This window comes from Populus nigra, chromosome 8, assembly GCF_951802175.1.
Source record: "Populus nigra chromosome 8, ddPopNigr1.1, whole genome shotgun sequence".
NCBI classification, from domain to species: domain Eukaryota; kingdom Viridiplantae; phylum Streptophyta; class Magnoliopsida; order Malpighiales; family Salicaceae; genus Populus; species Populus nigra.
The window spans coordinates 11215537-11227734 of NC_084859.1; the positions used below are offsets into that span (position 1 = coordinate 11215537).

Genomic DNA, 12198 nt, shown 5'->3' on the forward strand with positions numbered 1-12198 from the left:
TTTTCAGCAAATACTTCCAAGAATAGCACTTTGGTAGAATCGATGCATTAACCTGACTAGCTAAAAGAAGATGAAATCAGAATTATATGATCTCTACTGCCGAAAGACAACGCTTATAAATAACTACTACAGGGTATATACCTATATATATAACCTGACTAGCACAATTTTGCACTAGCACATGTTTGACTTAAATGGAAACTGTGAGAATGTATGATTGGCAACGGTGACATTAATTCTGTTGAGGAATCGATTACCTAAGGTCCACAGTGAAGAAATCTTTAGTGGCTTTTAACAAAGTGTGAGGTGGGGATGCTTGTCTGTCACATCTTTTCTAAGTTTCTGATGTGGAAATTATTAAAGATTAGGTCAAAGCTAGTCCTTTCTTATCACATTGTGATTCCCCTTAAAAATCTCATTTTCAAAATGGTCGAGCCTTTTTTAACCTTTTTCTTGCATGCTTCCATAACAGAACAACCTCTTCGGGGTCTCGGGGCACTCAAAAGCCATGTTTGTTCTTCCTGTGAAGGTCACACCAGACATTTCTCATCAACTCGATGGACAACTAGGTATTTTCAATAAAGCTGGGGACACCCATTTGGGTTTCCCATCAACCTTTGGCGAAAGAATCTAGCGTTATATCCTCCCTCAACTTCATATTTAAAAACCCTCACCCGAAGCAATTCTCACCAATCTCTTCTTTCACTAGCAATATGGAAACCATTCGATCCACACCCACAAACGTTTCCTTCTCCAACTACCTCCAGTCCCTCTCCCAAACCCCTCACAGGCTTAGAAAAAGAATGCTAGCTACTTGGACTCCTGACCAGGAACTTAACCAGGTTAGGCTAAGGTCTGGTGCAGATATGATGAGGAAACTCAAGTGGTATGACCTGATAGCTCTTGGAATAGGAGGGATGCTTGGTGTTGGAGTTTTTGTTACCACTGGCTTTGTGGCCCATAAAATCTCTGGCCCTTCAGTTTTTATCTCTTATATCATTGCTGGCATATCAGCTCTTCTTTCTTCTTTATGTTACACTGAATTCTCTGTTCAGATTCCTGTTGCTGGGGGTGCCTTCAGCTACCTAAGGGTGACTTTTGGTATCAATAATACACTACTCAACTCTTTCTTAATCTAGACATTAATCTTGATAGACAAGCGTTATAATTTTAATGATGCTTAAATCGTTTCTTTCTTTTTCTAGATACACACAGACATTATTAATTTCCCTTTTGTTTTGTATATTTTTGGTACGACACAGGAGAGTTTGTAGGTTATTTTGCTGGGGCAAACATTCTGATGGAATATGTATTATCGAATGCTGCGGTTGCAAGAAGTTTCACGGAATATCTATGCCATGCTGTGGGAGAGAACCCAAACTCATGGAGATTCGAAGTGGATGGACTAGTAGAGGGTTACAATAAGTTGGATTTTCCAGCTGTGGCTCTTATTCTTCTCCTTACTCTCTGTCTGTGCCATAGGTTAATTTGATCTCTTATTACCTTATGTTTTGTTTGCTTCATATCTATTTATCTTTTCTTTGTGACTAGTGTTTGATGTTCTTATATATACATATATATATACACGTTTTGGGCAGGTTTAATATTATATTGTTTTTGTTACAATTAGTATAACTGATGTTTTTTTTTTAATTTATTTCCTATTGGTTCTGCAACCATCACAAACATGCTAGTTGGATTTTTTTTCCCAAGTAATAATGATTAGTGGGATTTTGAAAATGATATATATTTTTTTTTTTTTGGGATTGCAGTACAAAGGAAAGCTCAGTATTGAACCTTGTTATGACGGTCTTTCATTTGATTTTCTTTGGATTCATTATAATTGCTGGTTTCTATAAAGGGAGTTCCAAGAACTTGGTTGAGCCCGGAGGGCTTGCTCCTTTTGGTGTCAAGGGTATTCTTGATGGAGCAGCTAAGGTTTATTTCAGCTATATTGGCTATGACTCGGTTTCAACCATGGCAGAAGAGATCCGAAACCCTGCAAAAAGCCTTCCAGTGGGCATAGTAGGATCTGTTCTCATTGTCACCGGGCTATATTGCCTCGTGGCCTTATCTTTATGTTTTCTGGTCCCTTACAATATGGTAATGAACTATCTTTTATATATATACGTTTCAAGTCAAAATAGCAGACATCAGAGTTTTCTTCTAGTGAATAATCCTAACAATTAGGTATTCTTCAAATCATAATTAATTTGCAGATAGATAAAGATGCATCATTTTCTGTCGCTTTCCAAAAGATCGGTTGGAAGTGGGCGGGCAATGTGGTTGGGGCCGGAGCAAGCTTGGGAATTGTTGCTTCTCTCCTGGTTGCCATGTTAGGCCAAGCTAGATACCTTTGTGTTATTGGAAGGGCCCGGCTTGTGCCTTCTTGGTTGGCCAAGGTGAATCCCTCCACAGGCACCCCTTTGAATGCTACACTCTTCTTGGGTAAGTAATTAATTGCAAATAGTTTCTTCTGCATCCCCTTTGAGTTATAACAGTACTTACAAAGAATATGCCCATTTCAAGTAGACGATCGAGAAGTCCCACACTTGTTCTTATATAATTCATCCAGTGCCTCTCTAGGCTCTATCTTAGGCACCGAATATTCATATTAAGGAGTCAAAAAAAGAGGCTTCATAGAAAGAAAGAGAAATAGAGATCCAACAGTATACTGAACATTTTGTGTTTTCATGATATTATATTCTAGGTCTTTGCACAGCTTCAATTGCACTCTTTACCGAACTCAGCATAATTCTTGATATAATTTCCATCAGCACACTCTTGGTGTTCTACTTGGTGGCAAATGCTCTCATCTATCGTCGATATGTTATCGTTAGCCACAACCCTCCTTCACAAACCCTCTTGTTCCTCTTCCTGCTCTCTTCTTGTTCAATTGGCTTCTCTATGTCTTGGAAACTTGAAGAGCAGTGGTGGGTTTTACCAGTATTTGGTGGATTCATGATTACGATCACAGCCTTCTTTCAATACATGGTACCTTCCATTTGCCAAACTAATGAAGAGTGGTCAGTGCCATTCATGCCATGGCCGGCTGTAGCATCAATATTCCTTAATGTCTTCCTCGTGACATCACTAAAGATTCAGTCCTTCCAAAGGTTTGGTATATGGGCATGTTTGATAACATTGTTTTATGTTCTATACGGTGTTCACTCAACTTATCGAGCTGAAGAGATGGAAGTGGGTGTTGGTGAAATCTCACACCCATCAACCCAACAAAGCAAGCTAGATATTCAGCTGCTATGACAACGACGACGACGACAGCGCAGCAGCAGCAAAAAAAAAAAAACCCTCTTTGTTGTCGTTTACCCTGTTGTCTTTCTCTTTTTTTGTCCTTTTAAACACTCCTTTTAGTTTCTTTGGGTTGTTACAATATATATATAGATTTCATGGAAATCCTATTATGAAAAGGGAAATTGTCATTTGTCGTGAAAATATAGAATGAACAAATCAATAGAAAAGGTAAATATGAACAAAATAAAGGGAAAAAAAAGGTATGTGAGAGAGATTTTCTCTAATTGATGTTTGTTTGGTTACACTTTCTCTTTGTTCTTCTATCTCTGTCTATGGTGATGCCACCGTCATATATTATATATATATATATATATAATGACAAAAAAAAATACTCTTTTAAGGAGTGGAGAGGATGATGGAGATCATTTTTGGGCCACAGGAAGTAATGATGAATACAATATTACTGAACCTCTCGGAAAAAGTATAAGCCAACTAGCTACTTCGATTCTGTCATTTACTAGCTGGCTAGTTCATCCTTCGAGTTTCTTATTTATAATGGAGGCATGCTTAAGATTTAAAACTTACGCTAGATATAGGAATTGAGATTTTTATAAATCTTAATTATGGCTAGAAATTAGAGAATTTAATCTCAAGAGAATTAATTAATTACAAAATACAACCTAATGGTAAAAGAGTGGTATAACTTGAAAATCCAAGGAATTGGCCTGATAAATATTGATCGAATGAGGGTGTTTAATTGCTATCTCCTTTTCGACCATATATAGTTCAAACCTTAAGAGTGTCGCAAGCAAAACTATGATGAATATTTTCCTAGTTACGACCAATTAATTATTAGGGAAATTACTTTAGTAGCAGTGTGTTAAAACTATCTGAAGAACAGCAATGGCGGCCAAAAAGTAAAAAGGAAGAGGGAGGGAGAGAGAGAAAAGGATGACATGACAACATTTACCTTGATTCTTTTTCCCTTCCTCCTTTCGTGCATAGAAGTTGATTGATCATCATAGAAGATTGTATGAAGTTTTTTAGGTCATGTATGGTCATGCTAGAAGTCCAACAGATTTATTTATTTATAGAAAAGAAAAGAAAAACAAGTAAGCAATTGTCATTACACACCCTAACACCGCATCGAACCTCGATCTATGAAAAAATTGAGTGGATTTTCTGAAGATAAACAGGAATGGTATTTGCGGGTATCTCATATTTGCATAATTAATAAATAAATCATATGTTTTTCTTGCTTTTTATTGACCCAATAATATATTTTTTGCTATTTTATTACCTGCTTACTAGATAATTCAAAATCTCGCACCTTAATTGGACCGATTGGATTTATGCATGTGTTACATATACTGTATTTTGAGATGAATATATATGCTTTACATGTATCGAGACAGCATGAAAAATAAAAAATAAAAATAAAAATAAAACAATTAATTATTGAAAGACATGACTAAGGCCAGGTTGGCCTCAAATGAAACTAAAAAAGAAACGATTCTCTTTATATTGATTAATTAATAGATTATATAAAAGGGGAAAAAAGGTCAGATTTTTAGAAAATTAATTCCAAATAGATGATGAATTCCTTGCCTAATTACCAATCGTTTAGCATTAAGCAATAGAGATGTTCCATCACTAATTACCGAAATAATGAGTTCCGTCACTATCTTGTGACAGAATTGATGATGAAAAATCAATTATTATCTTCTTAAACTTTTTTATCGATATATAATTCCATATGAAATGATTAAAAATATTTCAGAAAAAAATTAATTTAATTTTGAAAATCATAATTATTTTTTAAAACAATAATATTTTATATTGATAAATTAAAAGACCCCTCCAAATATTCCTTGTTTTTCTAGACTTTCCTCCCTAAAATAATTTTCCTAAAAAATATTAATCCATAGAGTTATTTTGTTGGTAATTCAAATTTCAAAAAAATATTTTCCATATCTTTCCCTCAATTATATCTATCTCTTATTTTCAAAAATGTTCTCTCACACACACTTCCTCTCATCCCCTTTCACATCCTTTTTTTTTTTTTAAGAAGTCGATATACTGAAAGGGCTAACTAGAAAGGTAATAAAAAACAAGATACAAGAAAAAAAAAAAGAATCACAAAAAAAAAAGTAAACACAGAAAGAAAGAAAAAGAAAGCTAACAGATACATAAAAAAAAAACATCAAAATTAAAAAAGCTAATATGTCACGCTTAAAGCCTTGATATGATGTTAAACCAATCTATAATACCTTCAGTCCCTATAATTAAAGTAGTGATAGTAGCCATAAAGAACTTATCTGCAAAGTTGAGTCAATTCGAGAGGCGATAAAGAATTAAAAAAAAATTATTTTCAAAGATTGTAGTTTTATCATTGAAGATTACTTTGTTTTTCATAAGTCATATACTCCAGGTCTCCACCTAACACAATAAAAAAGCATAAACCATGGCTTTACACTAGAATTTTTCAAACACTAAGTTGGGCCACTAATGTAAAATAAATAATTATTATCTCTTCCATTTCCTTCCACCCTCCCCTCTCTTATTATCTCTCCATTTTCTTTCTTCCCAATAACTTCATATTCATTCTCTTATATTTGTTTTCATTGCAATGAAATTAATGGGTACGAAATTTTTTTAAAACAAAATAATGTGTGAAATTAATATCCCGTCATGGAATATTTACCAAAAAATATTATATATGAAAAATATTCTTTAATAAAACTATTCACCACTATATTACTGATAATTAAAATATTTCATAGATAAAAAAAAAAATGGTTTTAACTAGGTTAAGTTGTTTGTGGTTTTTATTAGGATAATGAAATCATGATTACTTCTCTAGATTCTTCATAGCCAATCTTTCACTTAAATGTCCTTCACTTTTTCTAAAATTTAATTACAAAAAATCATAATTTATGATCGTGCTTTTTTTTCAACTTAAATTGGATATGTGTGCGTATTGTCAAGTTTCTTCATCCAACCTATATTTTGAATTTCTTGGATGAGTCTACAAGTTTATTAGAATTCAAATGAACTTCTATATATAACATTACAGATTACAAGCATGGATTAGAGTATGGGATTTCTAATTATGTTGATCAAATATGAATTTTGGGTAATTCCCAATTCACGAAACATGTACAACCAAATAGAACAACAAATAATTACACTAAAGAACAATCATAACCAAAGAAAAGTTTCAGATTAATTAGAACACTATCCAAGTCCTAGTAGTGAAGCCATCAGTCCATATTCACCTCTTCAATTCTCGCCAAGAAATATGGTAGAAAGATGATCTTACCTATATATGTGTCTGATATACTGATTATTAACCTAGAGAATATTATATCTCATAAAGTGGGTGTCATGAGGCGTAATATATATCAAAAAAAAGAAAGTCAACTCATCATCTGCCTCACCATCCACCACTATCGATTTACATGCCTCAAAAACCACACCTTAAGAAACAATTGTTGAAAAAGAAAAAATATTAAATCAAAAGAAAATGTCCATTTTCTTGTAGAGAGAATAATCAAATTCCCACAAGGACGGTAAGAATTTGTATCATAAGAACTCCAAATACATTCATAATGTCATAAATAATCTTTCCCTGGGGAAATAATGATTGTTTCTATTTATGAAGTGAGAGCAAATAGTAGTGTTGTGTGATAAGCGCGTGCGTGAGGGTTCTTGAGCATCGATCAAATGATTGGTTAGCAGATCAGTAGAGATGGATATCGAAAGTCAGTGGTGTGACTTATAAAAGAAGCAAAGGATAGAGGTGCAAGTGGAGAGGTGCATGAGAGAAAGAGTTGGTAGTGCTGACAAATCACGGGTGGGCTGTGTGTGAGTGATCAATGAAGATCTCAAAATCTAAATGATGAAAATTTGAAAGTCGTCTCTAATGTGAGAATATGAGAGCTTTGGGAGAGGATTTTAATGAGCAAGAGATGATCATGCAGGTCAGAAATCTCTAGTAGATCAAGAATCAATCAAAAAAGTCCAAAGATCCTCTTCCATTCTTGTGTTGTTGTTTACAATGGAAGGAAGATGCCATTTGATCACTGAGATCATGCCACATTTGAATTTTTTTTTCAATTAATTTTTGTTTTAATTTTATTCTTTAATATTATTATTTTTTATTTAGCCATTACACTTTCATAACACGGTATTGCAATCAGACCCACATCCAAGACTTTTGGGTCTGATGTTGCAGCTAGACCCAAGGCTCTTGAACTTGACATTGCAACCAGACTCACTTAAACTTGAATCATGCAAGTTTTAATATTATTATTAATATTAAAAATATTATTGTTTTCATTATAAATATTATTATTTTTATTATAATGAATATTGCTAATATAATAATTGATAAATTTAAAAAGTATTATTAATATTGAAAAACAACTATAGATTTGATTTGAATAGTAAAAATAAAAACTATAAGAACTCGGGTAAGACATGTTTAATATTTTATTAATATTATAAATATTATTATTGTCATTATTATTAATAAATTTAATATATATATATACATATATATATATATATATATATATGTATATATATATTATTACTATTGAAAAAAAACCATAGATTTGATTTGAAAGGTAAAAATAAAAATTGTTGTTGTTGTCGTCGTCGTCGTCGTCATCATCATAGTTATTGTTGTTATTATTATTATTATGATTGTTAATGTTATTCTTATTCTTAATATTGTTATTATTTTTATTATTAGTAAATTTTTATAAAAATTATTATTATTGAAGAAAAACTATAAATTTGATTTGAATGGATTAAAAACTATAAGAATTTGGGTCAAAAAGGTTTAATATTATTTTTATTATTATTATTATTATTAGGGGAACCAGACTCCAAAACTTGGGTTTGGCTGTGGTGCCAGACCCAAGTTTATAATCATTAGTATTATTCTTATTGTTATTATTATTGTTATCATTATCATTATTATTAATAATTTTTTAATTTGCTTTATTTCATCATTCGATATTGGGATAATTAAGAATTAAGTTTCATAATTGTTTTTGTTTTACTTTTTATGAGGTTATTATAATCTTCAAAAAAATATGTTTTAGTATTGGTTTAACTTTCAATTTTACGGTTGTCTATTTTTAGTATCATATAGTTAAATAAACAATAGTTCAGAGGAAAAAAAACAAGTTATTAATCTCAATGGAGTCCATTACCCGATTTGTGGGTTTGACATATTGACCTAGATTACCCGATTCACTGGTTTAACGAGTTTACCCATCAAATCTGAAATTATTTTTTTTTAGTTTTTTGTCCTTTAATTTTTCTAATTATTTTTTTATTTTACTATTCTTCAATATTTGATTGGTTGGAAAATGGAATGCATGGTTTATTTTTTTTTCTACTTTAGATAGGGTTATTACAATCTCAAATAAGTGTCTTTTTTAGGGTTGCTGTTCGATTTTGTAAGTATTTAATTTTACCATATAAATAAATAAAAGTAATTTATATAAAAAAAAAAAACAAAGTTATTATATCCATTGAAACCCATGACTTAGATCGCAGGGTAATCGAGGTCAATCCAATCTGACATCAGTATTAAAAAAAATTATCGTCTTAAAGTTTTTTTTAAAAAAAGACTATTATTTTTTTTTACCAGTTATCCAAGTTGTTTTTAAATCCATGAAATGAAATTATTCGTTTTAGATTAGTTTCCATGCGATTTAATTCAAAACTCAAGCTAAGCAAGAAACCGGATTGACAGATTTTGGAATCATTTGATTGAATGATACTGTCAAAAAAATTCTTTATATTTTTAATATTTTTCAAAAAAATTTTAAAAAATAATCTGATTAGCAGCAAAATATAGGTAAATGTAATAGTAAATTCTAATACAAATTAGAATTTAAATTTAGAGACAGCATACTGGTTCAAAAAACCATGCCTTTGTTCTGTAAATTAAAGACAAATTTGTGCATGAGAAGGTGACCATATATATTGGAGTAAATAGCTAAATAGGTTGCCGGCCTTACTATCGAAGTCCAATCATTTTATTTTTTTACTGCAAAAAAATGTTAGCACAAAAACATAAGGTGTATCAAAGCTTGATCCAAAAACATCAACTAGCTATAAAAGCTACGAGTTCAACGCTCCAGTCTGCATAGTTTCAAGACAATATTCTGAAGAATGAAGAAGACAATGAGCGGGAGGAGGGTGCAAGACACACAACATATATTTCCTCGTATCATAATTGAACATATATGTGTTTTGTTCAATTTTACAGAATTTTTTGACTTCAATCATTCAAATTTCCAAACTAGATCAGTTGTTACAAATTGTCAACATTGATCTGGAAAATATCCTCACAGCACGGCAAAAAGAGTCTTGCATGTTTGTGGTAGGAGTTAAAAAAAAGACCTGTAACAATGAGCGTCTAAAAATAGAAGAGAAAATGGAACAAACCTTCGAAAAGAGGAGGAAAAACAGAAAAACAAAACAGTCAAAATAAGGTAAAATCCAAACAGCAGCAAACCTGTTAACGAACTTAAACAATGAAGTCCCCAAGAAACGTAGCGTGATGGTAAAGGGCTTGAAATCTGCACAGCAGGTCTCGAGTTCGAGTCAGGACGTGCACCTTTTATAAGAGCCTGGGACAGCTGAGGTTTTACTTACTCACCTGGGCCCATAAAATACGCTTTCCAGGGAGTAAGGTTTTCTCGAATCCAAAAAAAAAAAAGAACTTAAACAATGAACTTCATAAACTCTCTTCTAAACACATGTTTCTTTAGATGTAAAAAACAATAAGCCAAGACTTCCTAATGGAAAATGGAAAACCAAAACGAAACAATGGATTGTCATTGCAAAAGGTAGCTTTATAGTTCTTGAATGCAGAACAGTAATATTTTATTTAACTTCAATTACAGCATTCCATTAATTTTATCAGACAAAACTCTGTTGAAATGTGTTCTTGAGCAACAAATCAATATTTCACACTGCTAAAAAGCAAAAGAAAAGAAAATGCAAGTTGGAAGCGAAGCATAGCTGAGATAGTTGTTACATACTAGTCGTAAAAAGGAAAATAATACGGTTGTTGGTGTGGCAATTTCCAATCGATGCTAATAATACCATCTGACCATTTTGCTATGACCTTCACGATGATGTTGTTCTTGTTGCCGATGGCATCTTTCTTCTAAACCTAACACCATAAACATTCAGAGAAGGAAAACAGGGCTTCCAATGGTTTGAATGGGAAAAAAAACACATAAGCAAACCTGTAAGCTTCATGTACATGAACAATGCATAGGTTTTTTCTTCATAACCAAAGAGAAAGGTAGAATAACATATATATATATATATATATATATATATATATATATATATATATATATATATATATAAAGAAGAAGAAGATAAAACTTTACTCTTTTTTCTTGATAGCCAAAAGAAAGAATTAGACATGATCCTAATTGGGAATCGAGTTAGCGCGATTGCAAGTGGTTCGGTATTTAAAAAAGCATAACATTGATTTTTCGGCATTTAAAAAAATCAAATACCAAAACCCGCCAAAAGAACTCAAAGCAGAGGAAGCAGGAATCAATCATCCAATGGCGCAACAACCCATACAAGCCCCCCTTCTCTAATAAATGTAGAAAGAAGGCAGAGAAAAAGAGGACAAAGCAAGCATATGATATTTGAATAAAACCAAAAACACAAAGATCAATCAAACGCAGGTGAAATATAGCTCAAATCCTGGAAACGAAAACGCAACAGCAAACAAAAAACGCAAGTGACAAAAGAGGGGGGAAAGAGCATGAGTGTGTGGAAAATACATACATGGAAGATACAAGTAACATGACTCCTCAGTCCAACTATGGCCGGCTGGTCTTCGCTCATTAACAATTATGTCCGTAACGTTCTTCGTAAAACAAGATTTAAACACAAGACATGAAGATGCTCAAGGGCAGATAACAGAACTTTGATCCTCCAACCAATATGCTTGGTGGGGAAAACAACCCAATATCCTCCCACGCAGGTCAAATTTGAGAATTGGAAAATGACCAACCAAATTTTACGAGATTACCAATTCTGTCAGCCATCGAACCTGGTCTCCGCTCAGGGTAGCTTGCACTCGAACTTTTAGAGGTTCGCAGGAAGGAAGAAATTCAGCATCTTGTTTCACCATATCCACGGTTCCAGTTCAATGACTTCACAGCTACTCCTCTACCTTCACCAAGCCCAAGAACTAGTAGTAGCTGGTAATCGTGACTGGGTGTTTATTAAATCCCCATGAGGTATTACCAACGTAAAAAATTCAAAGAAATCATCCAAGCAAAAACCTAATGAGTGGTTGGTTGAGCTCACTAAGCTAACATAAACACAGTGATCCAAACGATCAGAGACATGAAGGCGCCCAATTACATGTACTTCATAAATTAGAAAGGAAAAATGCTGTTGATATTTGAAATAAGTTATCAATTAAGATTTGTCATAATCAGAACAGTAAGAACAAGGTAATAGATGCACTAAACAGCTTCAAAAACCCACCAGGTACACTATTCATTGAGATCAAAGGAAAATCTATCATCCTGTAGTAGAACTCTTGATATTTACCGATGAGAAAGAGATATCATTGCATGTATTCCTTATAGTAACAAAAAAAAATTGATTCACCCTGAAAAATAACAGGAAAAAAAAAAACAACTATGACTTGTGCTTGATCCGATAATCAGCTGACACAAGCTTCGCTTTCTTTTACTATACTACTTTTACCAATGCTTTCACAATCCACTGCAGCAACTTGAGTATATCCATTTCTGTTTGAATTGGATGACAGCACCTCCACTTTCCTCCTTTTCTTCTTTTCCAGCATGGCTTTCGCAAGTGCATCCACAATCTGTTGCTGTGATTCAAGTATCATCTGGTTATGCTTCAACCCCA

The 12198-nt window shown here is 32.7% G+C and overlaps 1 protein-coding gene across 2 annotated transcripts; it reads left to right on the top strand.

The window, feature by feature from the left end:
- The first annotated feature begins 610 nt into the window (after window positions 1-610).
- On the top strand, window positions 611-3566 carry LOC133702377 (cationic amino acid transporter 6, chloroplastic-like). Of its 2 annotated transcripts, none has more exons than XM_062126713.1 (5): window positions 611-1101; window positions 1263-1482; window positions 1773-2103; window positions 2220-2448; window positions 2711-3566. In XM_062126713.1, the coding sequence occupies exons 1-5, from the start codon at window positions 714-716 to the stop codon at window positions 3262-3264; spliced, it is 1722 nt and encodes a 573-aa protein (XP_061982697.1). In that variant the 5' UTR covers window positions 611-713; the 3' UTR covers window positions 3265-3566. The 2 variants fall into 2 exon arrangements, with proteins under 2 accessions (XP_061982697.1, XP_061982698.1); XM_062126714.1 differs by having other exon boundaries at window positions 630-1101; window positions 2778-3101.
- Window positions 3567-12198: the final 8632 nt, after the last annotated feature.

Excerpts from the sequence above, each read along its gene's own strand:
- LOC133702377 (XM_062126713.1), top strand. The coding sequence starts at position 714 with ATGGAAACCATTCGATCCACACCCACAAACGTTTCCTTCTCCAACTAC. Across the intron at positions 2,104-2,219 it reads TTCTGGTCCCTTACAATATG|ATAGATAAAGATGCATCATT; the intron begins GTAATGAACTAT and ends ATTAATTTGCAG. Across the intron at positions 2,449-2,710 it reads GAATGCTACACTCTTCTTGG|GTCTTTGCACAGCTTCAATT; the intron begins GTAAGTAATTAA and ends ATTATATTCTAG.